The sequence below is a fragment of the Phascolarctos cinereus genome, unplaced genomic scaffold (genome assembly GCF_003287225.1).
Source record: "Phascolarctos cinereus isolate Bilbo 61053 unplaced genomic scaffold, phaCin_HiC Scaffold_2;HRSCAF=192, whole genome shotgun sequence".
NCBI classification, from domain to species: Eukaryota; Metazoa; Chordata; class Mammalia; order Diprotodontia; family Phascolarctidae; genus Phascolarctos; species Phascolarctos cinereus.
This window is the reverse complement of record NW_027555625.1, coordinates 265,138,828-265,158,066: the sequence shown is the minus strand read 5'-3', so window position 1 is coordinate 265,158,066 and position 19,239 is coordinate 265,138,828. Positions and strand designations below refer to the sequence as shown.

Sequence of the window (19,239 nt, the reverse complement as noted above, 5' to 3'; positions counted from 1 at the left end):
AATAGACTGTCTGGGGATTCTACCAGGAGACGTGTCATCGGTATATGTGAATTTGGTTGCATTGAACCAATCTCTTTTCCCTTCCTCTCGGTTGTCCTTGAAAGACTTGTGATGAGAGCAGATTCATGGTGGAGGACTTGGTGAGGTGATATAAGCCAAGAAGAGAGGGGCAGACCCTTGGGAGCGCAGGCTCCATTCCCTAGAAGACACTCCGTTTTTGAGATAATGGCAGAAATAAGCTATACAGTGGAGTGCTGTACTTGACCGTAATTGATGCCACACATGGCATCAGGAAGCAGTTGCTGCTACCCAAAGCATTTTGCCATGCAGACCTTATATGACAACTCTGGACATCGAGCCAAATAGGTCCTTTGAGCTAGAACCCACTTTTCCTGATCTCCTAAATCCTGCTTGGTAGCTAAGTGAAGACTTACCTAATTGAGTATGTCTAGCTGGCCATAGTCTATGCTGCACATTATACCCAGCCATTCTCCAGAATACCATGGTCTACTCAACGTAGGTATCTTGCTAACTTTGCCCTGTCATTGTGTACATACCACACATTCCTACCACTTGCTTTTGCTCTGGAAATAAAAATCAAGTCACTGCTACTGGAAAAGGCATAATAACCAACTGACCTGTGGCTTCATTCATAACACTTTGGACTTCCAAGAGAAAAAGCCCTTCCCCTAGCCACCCTTCCCTTAGACGTGCTGTCTGCCCCTTTTACAACAGAAGCTTCTGGCCAGATGTGGGAGGACCTGTCTGTAATCCCTGCTATTGGGGGGAGGGGGAGGCTGCTGGATTTCAGGAGTTCTGAGCTGCAGGAGGGCTTAGCCTTCATACTAAGTCTGGCACCAACATGGTGAGCCCTTGTTAGCGGAGGGCCACCAGGCTACCTGAGGAGGAAGGAACCAGCACAGGTCAGAAAAACAGAATATATTAAAATTTCCAAGCCAGTCAGCATTGGGATAAGGTCAGCAAGCGGCCACTGCACTTTGGAAGGAGAAAGAGAAAGAATGTAAGTTCCTTGAAGGCAAGGACTATCTCATTTTTCTGTTTGTAGCTTTAGCACTTAGCACAGTGCCTGGCACGTAACAGTTGCTTAATAAATATTTACTGACTGACTGATTCCTCCAATTATAACTTCATAGGTGAGTGTCCTCCTTAACCCAAATGCACCTGTGGTCATAGATAAGAGCCTCTACATCTCCATTGTTAGCCAACCTCAAGCAGAATAGGAAACATGCCAACACTATATTATCATCCCCCTTAACCAGTTACTGGGCTCAAATATCCCCAAATATAGAACTGGAAGCAGATATAACTGTTCCCTACCAATCATCATCCTGGAACCCTCCCCCAAAATGAAGGCGCATCCCTACCACACACCAGAGATAGAACTTGTCCTGTACAAAATGGGGGAGCTGGAAAGCTACCTTTGGGAGCTGCCACATTATCACTCCACTCTAGGCACAGATTTAGAGGGCCACAGCATCCCACTGCCTCCCCTGTCTCCAGCTGGCCATGCAGACTATCCTCTCATAAATCTTATTTGGACATGTAAATCTTGCGTGGGGGTTTTTTGCTTTTCCATTTCCTATTGCACATGCTGAATTACCACATAATGACTCATTTGGAGAGGCCCTTATTGACATTAAAATGAGGAGGAGAAACTGATCATTTTGAAATTCCTCAAAATTCACACAGAGCCCTTATTCAAATTTTTGCAATGGTGCCACATATAAATGACATACATAATAAGTGGCATACATAATGTTTGTGTTTTTCAGTCATTTCAGTCAGGTCCCACTCTCCATGACCCCATTTGGGGTTTTCTTGGCAAAAACACTGAACTGGTTTGCCATTTCTTTCTCCAACTCATTTTACAGATAAATAACTGAGTCAAACAAGTTAAAAGGCTTTATCGGGGTCACACAGCTACCAGTTGTCTGAGGCCAGATTTGAACTCAGAAAGATGAATCTTCCTGACTCTGAGCCCAGAGCTCTATCCGCTGTGCCACCTAGCTGCCCTGTAAATACATAACATTTATATTATATGATGTATGGTGTATACACATCCACTAATCAGTCACTAATCATTTATTAAGCCCTTGCTATGTGCTAGGCTTTAGAGATACAAGCTGGTTGGTTGGTGTTCTTTCTTCTCAAAGACGACCAAAGTGAAATGCTAGAGTCAAGTTACAATGTGTCTGACTGTGACTGATCAGACCGACGGGAGAGGCCACTTCATCTTCCATCATACACTCAAGGAGAGCTCATTTTTGATGCCCAGGTTTCTGCGGAGGTCAGGGATGGGCCGTTTCTGTTGTGATTCCGAGTGCTAAGAAGATGGTGGAGATCATGGGTCCAGTGGATTAAACACCTGGTTCAGTATCAAGTAGCGATTGGCATCAGGGAGGATGGTCCAAAAGAAGATTTTGCCATCGGCAGATGGCTCCTGAACAAACATGTCATATAGGGGAAGATTGTGATGGATGAATTCTTCCAGCCCAGTTTATTGATGTGCTTAAAATAGGGAAAGTGATCCTCAATCCAGGTATAAATGTCTTTCTAGGTTTCCACTCAGTGATGTTGATGGCAAACTGGATGACGGCCAGGTAGGAATAAGGTGGTCTTTCCGATACAGAATCCTACAAGGAGGTTGATGCAGCCAGGGTTCTCTCACCTGGACTTGACCTTGCTCCAGATGTTGATTCTTCTCCTCTAGCTCTTCTTGAATGCTGCAGGAACCCAGTCCATCAGAACTATCTTTCCTAACTGCTGAATATTGGTCAGGCTATCATCCAGAAGGCAGCCTGCTGCCCCACTGCCAGCACAGCCCTCCAGCTCCCATCACCGACTGGAATGGGCTCCTAGCGGTCAGGGTAGGGTCACTTCTCTAGCTGCAGGTTTTGGTCCCATGCTTTTAGCTACCACTTCATCTCCTTGGTTTAGGGGCTGGGATCCAGGAGGGTGGGCAGGGGCCCGTCCACTGCTGATAAGGATGAATTTGTTGGGACCACTGCTACTGCTTTCTTTCTCTTTGACAACCAGGGCTGCAATGATGCTCTGGGCATCTGTGTTGGTGGGTACTGCCACCGCTTAGGTGTTCGGCATGGTGGGATGGTTAATGGTCTTGCTGCCTGTTGGAAACTTCCAAAGATCAGGTTCCACCACCTCCTTGGATGACTGCATTTGGCCAAACTCCTGTTGAGCAGACAATAGGAGCTTGGAATGCTTTGCCACAGGTTGGGCACAAGTAGTCCATGTGAACATTTGGGGTAGATTCTCTAAATTTGTGCATCTCTCATTTCTTTTGAGCTACTTCAATTCTGCTTTGCTCATGAGGGTATCCCATGCTGGGCAGTCCTGTGCCAGTATCTCCCATGTTGTGAAATCAGACATACAAGTACAAAAACAATGAAGCCACCTTTAGTCCCAAAGAATTTATTGCCTCCAGCTCTATTGTACACATATCCCCTACATAAATCATATAATGTACATACCTGACATTACGTACATGGACTGACTAAATCATCTCACCTTTCTTAGCCTCAGTTTCTTCCTCTGTAAAATAAGGATGTTACTTAATGTGGAAATTTATTTTGCATGGCATGATGTTTGTAATGGTTTTTGGGTTTTTTTAATTTCTTGCCCTCTCATGGGTGGAGTTGGAGAGAGGAGAGAGGAAAGGAGATAATCTGGAAATGAAAGTAAAATAAAATTGAAAGGGGGAATAAAGGAAAGTAGAGGTGCAACAGAGCAGTTTAATTTTTATTTATTTTTAAATAAAATTTTATTTTTGAAATCTTCTTCCCCCCACCATATCCCTCCTTTCATTTCCTCCCTGAGAGCCATTCCTTATAATAAAGAAGAAAAAAAGAGAAAAGTTAAGTGAAATTAGATCAACAGATTAAACCAATCAACATATCCAAAAAGCCTGATGTTATATGGAGTTTTCTGTAGTCACCCCTCCTCAACAAATAAAGAGAGGGATATCTTCTCATTTCTTCCTTGAAGCCATTATAATTTAGCAGCATTCTAAGTGTTTTGTTTCCTTGAAATGGTGGCTGTTTGTCAATTTATGGTGTTATAGTCATTGTGTAAGTTGTTTCCCAGCTTCTGCCTCCTTCGCTTTGCATCAAGCCTTCTCAATAATAACTAGGGCATGTGTCCTTGGGCCCTCCCCTGGCTAGTATGACCAGGTGGGAAAAGGAAAGCTGCCCAAATCCTTTTCAGAGCTGCTCAGATTCTCTCAGCAAGAAGTCTTTCAGTGTTAGAGCAGTCTGAGCTGGTGCAGCCACTTTATAAAGTGATTTGGAACTATGTACCCATTAATTACTCAATTAGGTATACCCTTGGACTCAGCTATACCAGTCCTAGGCCTATACCTCCAAAGAGTTCAAAAAAGGAGGACACGAACTCAAGTGTACAAAATATTTAGAGTAGCTCTTTTTGCGGTTCAGCCCTGAACTGAACTGAAAAGTAGGTTAGGGTGCCCATTAATTGAGAAATAGCTGAACTAATTATGGTATATGAATATAATAATTGTATTGTGAGAAATTATGAAAGGGATGATTTTAGAGAAACCTGGGAAGACTGGTATAAACTGATGCAAAGTGAAGTGAGCAGAACCAGGAAAACAGTAGGAAAACAAATACAGTAACCACAACACTGTAAACAACTTTAAATGACTTAAGAACCCTAATCAATGCAATGACCAGCTGTGATTCCAGAGGACCCAAGATAGACTATGCTACCCATCCTGACATAGAGGTGATAGACTCAAGATTAGAATGAGACATGTGTTTTTGGACACTGACTATATGGGAATTTGCTTTGCTTGATCATGCATATTTGACATGAGGGTTTTCTTTTTCTTGCTTTTAAAAAAATATTCAGTGGGACAAGCAGGAAGAAAAAGGAAGATGAAATAAATGATTGTAAAAATAAAAATAAGGCAGATGGATGCGGTAGTACATGCTTGTAATCCTTATTACTGGGAAGACTGAGGTTGGTAGATCACTTGAGCTCAGGAGTTCTGAGCTGCAGTAGGGCTAAGCCATTTGGGTATCTGCACTGTTTGGGACCAACATGGGGAATCCAACCGGTGGACCATCAGGTTACCTAAAGAGGCATCTTGACCTCTCACAAGCTGCAGTCCTTGGACTGTACTGGACTCTACCATCATCAGGTTCCCAGAAAATTTCTTTGGTACTCATGCCACTTCAGTACCCACAATATCCTCTGTCCTTCAATTGGAGATGTGAAGGGCAGAGCAAACAACTCCTCCTAAAGCCTCTGTTTATTTTTTTATTTATTTTGCTTCTTCACTAGGCAATCAGGGTTAAGTGACTTGCCCAGGGTTACACAGCTAGTAAGTGTCAAGTGTCTGAGATCACATTTGAACTCAGATCCTCCTGACTCCAAGGCTGGAGCTCTATCCACTGCACCACCTAGCTGCCCCTCAAAGCCTCCATGTAAAGAAGGTTTATATAACAGCCAGTTCTTCAATTTTCCCTCAGCTATAGTTCTTGGACTCGATTCCACCATGTCCATTCCCCTCACTATCCCCATCCTTTTCAGCTTCCTTTGTGTGTTGTTTTCCCCCATTACATCAGTTGTTGTTTCTCTGGAGGCAGTGGGGTTAAGTGACTTGTCCAAGGTCACACAGCTAGTAAGTGTCAAGTGTCTGAGACTGGATTGAACTCAGGTCCTCTTGACTCCAGGGCTGGTGCTGTATTCACTGGCCTCCTAGCTGTCCACGTCTCCCCCCACCCCCGCCCCACCCAATTAGGCTGTAAACTCCTCAAGGGCAGGAAATTTCTTTCTTTTTCTTATTTGTATCCCTAACACTTAGCATAGTGTCTGTCACATACATAGTAGGTGCTTAGTGAATGTTTATTGACCTAAGGAGGAGGTCAGAAACGTGCTTCAGTATTGCTAAGTAGTAGGATCAGGCCATGAGTGGCAGATGTACTTCCAGCCTAAGTGAGATAAGCAGATTCAGTCAGAAAAAAATTAAATTAAATTAAAGACAAAAAAAAAAAAAAGTCTTCCTCAGTACATGCCCACAATAGGGAAATAATAGTCCTTACAGCACCTCCTTCACATCACTGTTGTGGACACTTTGTATACTCAAAAGCATGAAACAAATGTTAGCTCTTACTGTGCACTCACACACGTGCACCTGTCATATACAGGGGTATGCATGCACACACACTAGCTCACACACTTAGGGCATTTGTGCACATGCACACATACTCCCATCTGATCTCCCAAATGTGGCTCCCACCTGGGCAAGGATGCCCAGGTACCTGCTTCACCTACCTGGGAGGATAGGAAGCCCAGTGAGCTGCCTAGGCCAGGGGCCAGGGGCCAGGGAGCAAGGGGTCTTCCCACAAAATTCCAGGCTTCCGGGCCGTCCTCACTAACATAGATCCCATCCTCATAAGGTTCTCATGCCCAGCTGCCCTCCAGTTTTCAGCTCACCTAGTACTCATTCTTGGCATTTACTCGTTCAATAAGCGTAGGGAATTATAAGATCACAGAGCTGGAAGGGATGTCAGAGGGAGAGGTAGAAGGAGGTAAGTTATTTCACATGAAGAGATGTGAAAGACCTATTAGAGCAGAGGGGAAAATGGGAGGGTAGGCGATGAGCATTGCTTGAACCTTACTCTCATCACTATTGGCTCGAAGAGGGAATAATATACACAATTAGTTGAATATAGAAATCGATTTTACCTGACACGGAAGTAGGAGGGGAGGAGACCTAGAAGGGCTGTCAGAAGATATCTAATCCAACTGTCTCATTTTACAGATGAGGAAACTGAGGTCCAGGTAATGCTAAAAGCTCACTATATTCAAGTCCATGCTGTCACAAATTTTTTTTTCAATCAGTGAGACTTGATTTTAAGGAGCTTACAACCTTTACTTTGCTGACCAGAATGGAGAACAGGACACGAATAGGGAAAAAGAAGCTTCTGAAAAGACTACCTCCTGCCCAAAGCTTTGCTGTGTGGTCTTTCTCCATTCCCCCTTTCTGCCTCCGCTATTGTTGTTTCCTTCTGGCCCTCCCAGGATTGCCCCTCTATTCCTAATCCCTCTCCAGGGGCCCTTCCTGAGCCTGCTTTGGAGCCAGGGAATCTCTCATTCACTAAACAAGATACTGACTTTGAAAAGCATCACATTCCTGGCCATGTCTGTGAGTGTCACACTGGCTCCACCATCTCCCAGACCTATTGCTGCCTAGACCGGGAAGGGAGGCATTAAAACTCAGTTGGGGGAGGGGAGGAAGGGGAAAAGGGCAGTGTAGACACAAGGTAGTGGATCTGGGGACCACAGCTCATTCAATTCCTGTGCCCACTGCCCACTCAAGGTATTAGTGCTGATGGCCTGGTGGCCAGGGGCCTTAAGATTTGGAAAAGATGTCAGGGTGGTGAGGTGTATGGAAGTTGTATACTCACCTAGTAAGCAGCTGATTAGAAATTCTAGGAATGGTGAGAGAGAGGAGTCTTAGAGCTGGTATTAAAATACCAGCATGGACCTATTCAAATGTTATATTTTAGTTCTTCAAGAGATCCGGGCAACAGATCTATCCAATCAATGAAGGCACTACAAATTGCAATACATACATGCCTTCTCACCTTGTATGAGTCTTGTCTTTGTCCTCCCATAAATCCTTCTTACAGCATATCCAATGCCCTGGAGACCTCTTACTGGGTCTTTTAACATTCCATGGGCACCCTGGAAGCACTTAGGCTGCTTATTTATTTTCCCTCACTTTTTAAGCCAGCCTAGCCCACCTCCTTTTCTAATCATATGTTTATTATATTACGTCCTTTACAGTATTTCTTGCATTCAAGTCATTGGTACTAATATACTATTGGCTACTTGTGCCTACTATCCAATTCTCTATTGTTCTTTGAATCATCCAATGAATGGATGAAAAAGCATATGTTATATAAAAAAGTATATATATATGAAAAAGCCCATATTAAGCACTGTGTGCTATGCATTGTGGACATACATACAAAACTCAGACATTCCCCAGCCTCAAGAAGATTGCTTTCCAATGGGGGAGATTATGCTGTAGCACAGTGGTGAGCAGGGAGGGGTGTTTTGATTTGGAAAGTCTGTGGGATGGTGAGTGGAGCCATAGGGGAGTAGACACACATATCCTTTCTGGTAGTGATAGCAATATTGATTTGATTATGGTCCCAGAGCTGGAAGAAAAAGAGAGGAGATTGATACAGACAGAGCAGCAGTAGGCAAGATGGCCGAGATGCAAAGCGAAGCATAGCTGGAGCTTGCTTGATAAAGTGGGCCATGGGAGACCCTTCCCAATCAGGACTGTGTGAGTCCCAGGCCCACAGGCACAGTCTCTGGTCCAGAAGGTGCAGCAAAATTCCAGTTCTTCCAAGACTCTGCAGCTGTGTGATTCACAGTCACAAAGACTCACTGGAAGGATATTACTGTTAAAAAAAAAATGGGGCTTAGGGCAGCTAGGTGGTGCAGTGGATAGAGCTCCAGCCTTGGTGTCAGGAGGACCTGAGTTCAAATCCAGCCTCAGATACTTGACACTTACCAGCTGTGTGACCCTGGGCAAGTCACTTAACCCTGATTGCCTAGTGAAAAAAAGATGGGGCTTTGTGGTTATTGGGGAGTAGCTTAGGACCATCAGAAGTACTGGTTAGTTTTCCAAATACAATCCAGCTCACCCTCTTCCTCCTACTCAATTCCTTACATTCTTTATTTTATTTGTTCTCACAATATATTTGTGAGGTCAATCAGTCAACAAACATTTATTAAGTGCTTACTATGTGCCATGTACTGCGCTAAGCACTGGGGATACAAAAGAGAGGGGGGAATAGTCTCTGCTGTCAAGGAGCTCATAGTATAAGTGGGGGAGAAAACACATAAATATCTAGATAGGTACGAGTTATAGACAGAGCAGACGAAGATAATCCAAAAGGGGAAGGCATTGGCAGCTTGGGGCCTGGTAGGTGTCTCCTGAAGAAGGTGTCTTAAAGAAAGCCACAAAAGCTAGGAGATGGAAGTGAAGGTGGAGAACATTCTAGACATGGGGGACAGCCTGGGCCAAGGCACAGACAGGAGTTGGAGTGATCTGTCCAATGAACTGCAAGTAGACTAGTCTAAGTAAGCACTACAGGCATTATTATTTCCATTTTACAGATGAGAAATCTGAGACTCAAAGAGATTACGTGATTTATCCTTGGTTACCCAGCTAACAGAAATGGGATTCAAACCAGGTCTCTCCTGAATCAAAGTTCAACACTCAAGACTCCACTGCCTCCACCATTGTTGGTGTGGATCACGGCACAAATGATGGTACACTGGCGGGAATGAGCCTGGAACTTTCATGGGACACTATCTCAAACAGAGTATATGATGGGAAAAAAAGTTAGATTAGATTGAGCTAGATTATGGAAGGCTTCAAAGGACTTGTTGAGGAGTTGAATGCCAGTGGATGAAATAAGGAGTCACCCCAGGCCTTTAAGTAGGGGAATGACAAAATAAAAATGATTTTTCAAAGATCTAACAGCATCAGTGTGGGGCAAGGAGGTGGTATGTGTCATATGTTGGAGCTGTTTTGAAGGACTAAGAAATCCAGTTCTTTGCATGCGGAAGTCCCATTTGCAACTTTTGCCTTCAGCATCCAATTCCCAGGTGGATCAAGCTTTCATTTAGCATCTTCTGCTTGCTAACAGGAAAGAACAGAAGTGAAAGCACTTTGAAAAGTGGAAGATACCAGAACAAGAAGTTGTCCTGATCTCTCAAGGTACCCAGAGGGCAACTCTATCCTACTTCACCCCTCCACCAATATATGCCTTTTAAAAGAGACATCTTCAAATAGTAAAGCAGATCTAACATAGATGCTCAGAAATGTAAATATTTTTAGCCTTGCTGTACTGTAGGGGTCCTTATCCTATCTCCCACTCTCACTGATAAGTTGGGTCCCTAGAAGGATCACTGCTGGCCACATTTAACCTTCAGGATTCTAGGAGCACTCCTGAAGAGAAGAGAGATTTCTCTCTAATTCTACTGGCTGACACCATTCTGGTGTGTTCTCCCCAATATCAATCACCAGCTACACTTAGTACCTCCTTAATATAATTAATTGACCCAGTGATTAGCACCCCATTGTCATTTAACTAATTAATATTAATTACCTTCTACAAAAGGGATATTTACTGAGAAGATACAGCAGGAACAGAAAAACAAACACATTTCTCTAAACCAGAAACACATTTTCCTGTCAGTGCCTTGGTCCCTGGGGAGAGTGGGCTCAAACTGAAAGTGACTGCTACAAAGCATTTGCCCCACCAAGTTATTTTCCAAATGATACGTAGCAGAAGGATGGAATCATCCTCTTGCTTGCAGAAACCAGTATCTCAATGTCTACCCATTACCGGGCTAGGTCCACAAGGTGCCTGGGGGGTTCTCACCCAGGGGCTTGGCCACCCACAAACTCTTCATGGGCTCCAGGTCTTGGACCCTCATACTCTCCCAACCTTTCTAAGCTCACAGAGGTAGCCCAATGTATCTCCAATATTCTTCCACCTAAGGATAAACATAAGGATAAACATAATGACAAAAGGATAAATATAATAGAAACAGGTCACAACAGCAGGGCTACGTGCTCATGGTTTTATGGTGACTCATCTAGGGGAAGCAGGCTGCTGTATTCTCCCCAGCAGCAACTTTAAGTATTATTGCCTCCTTACTTGAACATAGAGAGAGAGGAAAAGAGACTGAGGTTGGGTCAGTGGGGTCTTTTGTAGGCACACCCAGTTCTGACTTAACAGCTAAACAAAAAATCTGCCTTTGACACATGGAAAATGCAAAGGAAACAAACTATAAAATGTTGTTCAATCGTTTTTCAGTCCTGTCAGACTCTTTTGACTCCATTCAGGGGTTTTTTGGGCAAAGATACTGGAGTGGTTTGCCATTTCTTTCTCCAGCTCATTTTACAGTTGAGGAAACTGAGGTAAACAGGATTAAGTGACTTGCCCAGGGTCACACAACTAGTATGTGAGGCCAAATTTGAACTCAGGTCTTCCTGACTCCAGACCCAGCACTCCATCTACTGTGACACCTAATACCTATTAAATTAGACTGTGGAATTTCTCAATAGATATTTATTCATTTGAATTAAATGAAAAGAACATTGTGTTAGCATCTAATCGAGACTTTTCTCCCCAGTGAAATCAGAGGATTAGAAAGAGCAATGAAAAAGGAAGTGTCCATGAAAGAAAGTATGAAGTTTCTGAATAATCATATTTAACATGTATTTATTCAAGAAACTTCTGTGAAAGCACTGCGCTAAGGACTGGGGCTAGAGGGATGAAAATCATCCCAGTCCTTTCTCTCTTAAAGCTGATGATCTAACAAAAAAGGTATCCCATGTACACAAACAACTTAATACAGAGTATGATGGGGGAGGGGAGGAAGGGAAGAGAAGAAGCATTTATTAAGAGCCTTGTTGTTGTTGCTCCATGTGTCAGACCCTTTGTGACCCCATGTGAGATTTTCTTGGCAAAGACACTGGAGTGCTTTGCCATTTCCTTCTCCAGCAGATTAAGGCGAACAGAGATTAAGTGACTTGCCCAGGGTCACACAGCTAGTAAGAATCTGAAGCCAGATTTGAATTCAGGTCGTCCTGAGTCCCGGCCCAGTGCTCTATCCACCGAGCCCGTTAGCTGCCTCTTTATTAAGTGCTTTCAATGTGCTAAGTGCTTTATAAACATTATCTCATTTTATACACACAATCCTGGGAGGTAGGTGCAATTATTTTCTCCATTTTTGCAGTTGAGGAAACTGAGGCAGAGAGCTCTTATGTGACTTGTCAGTGTCATGTAGCTAGTAAGTGAACTCAGGTCTTTCTGAATCCAGGTCCAGCACTCTATCCATTTGGCCACTGGAGATGCTAGAATAATGGGAGCAAAGGAGAGATTTCAGACAGTGTTCTTAGATTGCTGCTCTTTGCCCTTCGTTCTGGAAGAGGACCACGGCATTAGGGGGGTGCTGCCATGACACACAAGTGAATTGGACTGAGTGAGAGAGGGCTGTGCAGTCACCAGCCTCACTTTCCCCTCCAGAGCCATCTGGGTCCAGCAGCCAGATATTCATCAAGATGACTGGAGATGGCCTGGATGCAGTGGGGGACCTTGGCCTTTTCAAGCTAAGGTCGTTAACAGGTCTCAGTTTGACTGAGACAACACCCATTCAGTGATTAAGGTTAGGTACAAAATGAGGCAGAGAGGCACAGCTAGGCGGTGTAGTGGATAGAGCTCTGGCCTTGGAGTCAGGAGGATCTGAGCTCAAATCCAGCTTCAGGTACTTGACACTTGCTAGCTGTGTGACCCTGGGTAAGTCACTTAATTCTATTGCCTAGCCCCCCCCCAAAAAAAAATTTTTTAATGAGGCAAAGAATGGCCTCTTTTAAAAAAAATAGATCTGGGAGGGGTAGACCCTCAGGGTTTCTGGCAAAAACAGAAGCAACTGTTAACTTTCATTCTGAGCCAATCAGGGCCCAAACAGTGACCAAGTTGGGCTTGGTCTGGGACCAAAGTGATTTAGGGTTAAGGCTGGTCTGTAAGAGGAAAAACAAAAGCAAAAAAAAAAGTTTCAAAGATTAAAATTTACATTCCCTTTGGGCAGAACACTGGCAGGTAAGGCGAATGTGGAGAGAGAACAAAGAAAGAAGAGTGAGAGAGAGAGAGAGAGAGACAGAGAGAGAGAGAGAGAGAGAGAGAGAGAGAGAGAGAGAGAGAGAGAGAGAGAGAGAAAGAGAAACAAAGAAAGAAAGTGTACTTAGAAAATGTTAGGAGGAAGAAGACACTTTCAGCTAGGGGGAATCAGGGAAAGCTTCCTGGAGGAAGCCTCATTTGAATTGATCATTGAAGGAAGAGAAAGATTTTTAAAAGCAAGAGATGAGGAAGGAGTGTGACCCAGGCAAGAAAACAGTATGTGCAAATACTTGTGCTTGCGAGATGACAGATCAGGTAAAGGAAATCCCTTGGTGTTCCTATTCTGGCTAGAATGTCAAGTAAAGGATATATGGAATTTGTGTAAGTCAGAAAGAGGTTGTAGAGGGCTTTCAAAACCAAAATGAGGCCTTTGTATTGTCTGTAATAGGTGATGGTTTTTGAGTAAGCCGATACATCAGACCTTTGTGTTAGAAAGCTGCTTTGGGCTGTTGGATGAAGAACAGATGAGATTTGCACAGAACAAGAAAGAAGGGTTGGGTTACATGGAGAGGCAGCTGATGGTACAGTGGATAGAGCACCAGGCCTGGAGTCAGGAAGACCCAAATTCAAATCTAACCTCAGACACGCACTAGCTGTGTGACCTTGAGCAAGTCACTTAACCTCTGCCTCAGTTTTCCCACCTGTAAAATGCAGATAATAATAGCACCTACTTCCCAGGGTTGTTGTGAGGATTAAATAAGGCAGTATTCACAAAACACTTAGCACAGTGCCTGGTAAATAGTAGGCACCATATAAACGTTAGCTCTTATTATTATATGCATCTCTGGAGGGAATATCTTTCATCAATGAGATCATAGGTTCACTAGAGTACTGGGGTGAAGGATGAGTTGAGAGAGGTACTGGGAGACGAGGTAGTAGAGTGGTGAGTGCCCCAAGTAGGTTGTGAGTATAGCACAAGTCCAGGAGAGACACTAGGCAGGTAGGCACCAAGCATTTCATAAGCACGTACCATGAGCCAGGTATGTGCTAAGCGCCGGAGAGACAAATACCGGCAAAGACAAAGCGATGCCTGCCCTCAAGGGACTTACATTCTAATGGAGGAACTAATACCTAAAAGAGAGCTGAAGGGGGGAGAGGGGCCTGCTGGTCGTGGGCAGCAGCATGTGACCAGCTTTGGCCTCACCCCAAAATGGCGCCTCGAGAAGGACCACCAACGAGAGAAAGGGGTCAGCACAGTGGAGGGCAGCTGAGTTATGGTGGCAAAGTCCAGAGAGTCAGAAGCCAGCCTTGGAGAGGAATAAAGATATGAGAAATATTGTGAAGGTAGAACTGCTCAGACCAGGGAACTGATTGGACATGAGAGCAGAAGGAGTTAAAGATGACCCGAAGGTTGCGTTTGAGTTGGCTGGGTAACTGGGAGAATGATGACGACAAAAATATTAATAGGGAAGTTGAGAGAAGTCAACAGTTTTGAGGAAACAGTAGGGGGAGATGACTTCCCTACTCAATCAACGCCAGTGGCTTCCCACTGCCTCTAGGAAATCACCACAATCTCCTGTTTAGTTTTTAAAGCCTTACATGACCTGGCCTCATCCTATCTCTCCAACCTCACTAGATATTATTCCTATTCCTATTCCTCATTGGAGGAAGTGCTGGAGAGACACAAACTGGCCTTCCCTCTGTTCATCATTCATGACACTCCATCTCTGGTCTCTGTGCTTTTGCATTGGCCATTTCAGATGCCTGGGGTGCACTCCCTAATTCCTTCTACCTCAGAGCATCCCTCTCTTCCTTTAAGACTGAACTCGAGGGGGCAGGTAGGTGGCACAGTGGATAGAACACCGGCCTTGAAGTCAGGAAGACCTGAGTTCAAATCTGGCCTCAGACACTTGACACTTGCTAGTTGTGTGACCCTGGGCTAGTCACTTAATCTCATTGCCTAGCCAAAAAAAAAAGACCCACCAAACTCAAGCAGCATCTTCTGCATAAAGCTTTTCCTGATGCCTCCAACTGCTAAGGCCCTCCCCTCCAAACAACCTTCAATTTAATTACTTTGTGTGTATATACATATATCTACATATTTATTCATTTTATTTTTGTGATATATGTATATAGATATAGATACAGATATACTCATAGTTACTGTCTCCCACATTAGAACATAAGTTCCTTACCTGTGGAGATTGTTTCATTCCTTATACTTGTGTTCCCCCAAACCTAGTGTAATACCTGGCCCATAGTAGGTGCTTGATGAATACTTGCTGACCGACTTATTCAGACACTCCTAGATTTGTCTATTGGAGGTCTCTAGACTGTGTTTCTCTATGAATAGGAAAGGCTTCTGTACCACTAATTTTATTATTATCATTTTAATTTCGTTGTCTTTTTCATCTCAGGCAGTTAACATGACAATCATCTCATCTAACAGAAGAGAAAACTGAGGTTCAGGTGGGGGAGATGGTTTGTCCAGGCATGGGCTCTGAATTCTGAGCCCCAGAAAGGCTGGCCAGCAACATCCTCCTTGTTTCAAGGTCAAGGAGCAAAGGGAAAATTCCATCCAGTCTCTGAGCTAAGAAGACCAGGGCTTTGGGCACTCCCAGGCACGTCCACAAGATGGAACTGAGCGCGAGGGAAAAGGCCCCTCTTGTGGGAGAAAAGGGGCCTGTTCTTCAACAGCGTCTGTCTTTCCTGGAGGAGGGACCTGGAGCCCAATCCCAAGTGAGTAAAGAGAACACAAGGAGAGGACATTCTGAGTCTTCACCATGGAAGACTTTCTCAGTCTCTGTGTGGGGGTCCTGCTCTGCCTGGGCCTGCAAATGGCCCACGGGGGCATGGATGCTTGCTACGATGGGCAAGGGCACCCACAGCGTTGTCTGCCTATGTTCGAGAATGCAGCATTTGGCCACCAGGTCCAGGTGACCAACACGTGTGGCACCCCACCCGAAGAATATTGCCTCCAGATGGGGGCCCCTGGAGACACTCAGCTGTGCCACCGCTGTGATGCCAGCGATCCAGACCGCAACCACAATGCCTCCTACCTGACCGACTTCCACAGCCAGGAAGAGAGTACCTGGTGGCAGAGCCAGTCCATGGCCTTTGGGGTCCAGTACCCCAACTCAGTCAACATCACCCTCCAGCTGGGTAAGTCCAATCACAGGCTCCCTCCAATGCCTTCACTTCAGCCCCCTGGCACTCCCTTCTCACTACTTGCCCTATTTCCCTATCCAGTCCTGAGCACCACCGGGCTCTGGGTGCAGAGAAAGTGACAGCAGAAACTTTTCAGACAACACTTGCTAGGGCAAGATTTGGAGAACTGGGTCGGGGTAAAGGATAGGGGAGCGGGTTGAAACCTGGAGGGAAGGTTTCTCTTACATTGAAATAGGGGGAATTTTCCCTTTCTGGCTCCCCCCTCCCTCTCCTTCCATCCCTCCCATGGAAGACAAAGTTGGGCATTTGGCTCGTCAGCACGAACAATAATGATCTTACCCTCTACGCCCACATAGGACAGAAGTCAAAATGAATTTTTTTTTTTACACTGGGGCATAAAGGTTAGAGTGAAGTCTCCTACTTCAGTGTGGGTATGGGAGTTATTTGCAGAGCATTGGTCTAGATGAAATTAAATTTTCTCAGTAATGACTAGCTCTCTTAGCTCACCCCTAAACTGCCTCCACTCAGAATTTATGATGGTACATGGGATATATACGGCGGGATACATTTATATGCATTTGTGTGTGTGTGTCTGGGTAGAGGTGCGGTGGGGGAATGCTGGGCAGGGGTTCTTAATCTTTTTTGCATCATGGACCCCTTTGGCAGTCTATTGAAACCTATGTACCTTTTCTCAGAATAATGTTTTTAAATGCATAAAATAAAATATAGGATTAAATAACAAACCAAATATAATGAAAGACAATTATAAAAGTATTTCTTTTAAAAATTCAAAGATCCCAGGTTAAGAACCTCTGTGCTAAGGAAAGGACTTGATCTTCTGGGAACCAAGTAATTAAAATAATAGCCCATCTGGGTGCTAACTCCCCCTTGCCCCACACCCCTCACACACATTCACCCAGCAATACATCAGGAATCTGTCCTTATTTATTTGAGCCAAGACAGCCTAATCCATTATGGTTGTCGATCTGGCAATTTATCTCAAAGAAAGCTAACGAGGGCTCCCCAGATGGGTCTGGGGTCTCTAGAGGGCCAAGGCTTCCTGGAAGCAGGAGAGATGTAAGTCCTGGACCTGCGGAGGTGGAAAGCTAGGGACAGAGCTACCCAGGGGTAGGACTGGCCAGGGCCCAGCGCTAAGGGGGAGGGAATTTGGAATTTGGGACAGGGAATAGGGATAGGGATGGGGAGGGAAGTGGGGGAAGATGTATTGTTTTCACAGAGATGCTGGTTTGATTAAATGGGTTACATGTGTCTATGACCCTAGGGACTCTTTATGAATGAGGCATGGAGCAAAAGCAATAGTATTTGAATTCCTGGACTCTGCTGCATCACGTATTTAGCCATGGCCCTTCTTGCCATGCTATTTATTCTGCAATATCCTATATTTGACTATTTTACTATATTGTAATTGGCTATATTGTATATTGACTAATTACTATATTGTATATTGACTGTTCTACTATATTGTGGAATATTTTGCCCCATTATAAAAACTTGAAATCTTTGTTTTCCAATGAGTGAGGAAAATTAACACATGCACTTCAAGAAGGTTAAAAATCCCTAAACCTATACTAAAGCAGGATTACAAAGCACAGCCTGGACATGCTATTGCAATACACCATAAGACAGAGTTAGTCTCAGTCCCTGCTATTAAGGAGAAATAGAATGTGGGCTATGTTGGCCTTGAGTGGGTGCCAATAGATTTCAACTTTAGCTAGGAAGAGGTGGGATTGTGTAATATTTGGGGAAAGGGGGGGCCCACTGGTCATCATGTTGATGTCAGAACCCCCCCCCCCACTCTTTGGTCTCACTCCTAAGGATGGGGCTCCATGTGCAAGGTTCAAGGCCAAGGCTGAGTTGAACATAACTAGCAGAGTGAGCTCCTGGCTCATCTTCAGTGTAGAAAGCATGGCAGGGAGATGAGCTTTTGTCCTTTCACCTTGCTTTCTGCCCCAGGGATATGGGGAATTTTTGGAGGAGGAGTGTAAGAGGTCAGAACTGATTAGGGGTCCCCAGGGAGAATGGGGTCAAGGACAGAAGTAAAGGGGGCAGGACAGCCAGAACGGGATGGAGGTCACTGCTTTCCCAGCCCCCTGCAAGCTCATGGACATCTGTTCCAAATCCTCAAGTTATTAGGCCTAGCCTTCCTGTCTGGGATAAAAGGCAGTAGTGTCTGGCCAGCTCCCAGAACCCTCCAATGAAGGGTGAGAGAAGCCTTTGCTTTATGGAGAAGGACTGGCCAGAGCAGGTTCATTCATTCATTCATTTATTCATTCAATATTTGCTGTCTACAAAGTACTTGATATTGAATAAGATGTAAAATTGGACAAAACATGGCCTTGCCCTTAAGGAGCATACAGTGCAGTAGGAAAGGTAAAATAAATGCGCAAATAATCAACATATTAGGTGGTATATGATTAATGACTTAAGAGAGGTGTGAACAAAGCGCCATATGAGCTGGGGGTGACAAGATCACTTCCATAGTGGGGATCAGGAGGGAAGACTTCATGGAGGGGATGACATTTCAGCTAGGTCTTGAAGAATGCTTAAATAGTTCTTGGTTCAGAGGCGTGTGATACGAGAATATTCAGGGGTTTAGAGTACGAGCAAAGACACAGACGGGAAAGCACATGGCTTTGTCAGGCAATGGGAAGTAAATCCTTTTGGCACAAGCTTAGGGTCCTATATGTATTGGGGAGTTGATTCAGAGAATCAGAGCTGGAAGGGACCTTAGGCCATCTAATCCAAGCCCCTTACTTTATAGAAAAGGAAACTGAGGCCCCAAGAGATTAAATAACATGCCCAGAGGTAATGAGTTAATGACAGACTTGATATTTGAACTCACATCTTCTAATGCTCTAGATAGCACATTATTCCATCTGCCTCCACAGGAAATCAGACTAGAAAGTCTGGGGACAGATTGTGGGAGGCCTTGAATGCCAGACTGAAGAGTTTGAATTTTATTAGGTAGGCAAAGGATAGCTTCTGTGCTATAGAGTGTGTGTGTGTGTGTGTGTGTGTGTGTGTGCGCGTGCTGGGAGATCCTGATCAAAGTTATGTTTTAGGACTGTTAATTTGGCAACCAATACAGGATGACTTGCAGACAGGAAGGCCAGAAATAGAAAGGTGAATTAGGAGGTTATTGTAATAGTCCTTGTGAAAGGTAATGAGGGCCTGGATTTATAGTGGCCATGGGAATAGAAAGGAAGAAAGAGAAATATTGCAAAGCTAGAATGACAGGATGAAGAAATTGATTGCCTGTGAAGGAGGAAAGGGAAGGAGAAGCATGGGTGAATGGGGATACCATTGAGAAAAATAGGTTGGACCATCATGGAGT

General features: G+C 44.4%; 1 protein-coding gene and 1 pseudogene across 1 annotated transcript in view; one reads left to right on the top strand and one right to left on the bottom strand.

Annotated features, from left to right (window-relative positions):
* Positions 1-2,260: 2,260 nt before the first annotated feature.
* LOC144455697 (forkhead box protein M1 pseudogene) lies at positions 2,261-3,279 on the bottom strand (annotated as a pseudogene).
* A 12,168-nt stretch (positions 3,280-15,447) lies between these two features.
* Positions 15,448-19,239, top strand: part of LAMC3 (laminin subunit gamma 3) — an 82,882-nt gene continuing 79,090 nt past the window's right edge. Inside the window, exon 1 of the mRNA XM_020973568.2 lies at positions 15,448-15,878. Within this exon, the coding sequence (XP_020829227.1) occupies positions 15,500-15,878 (379 nt within the window). The 5' untranslated portion in view covers positions 15,448-15,499. The remainder of the gene's footprint in view (positions 15,879-19,239) is intronic.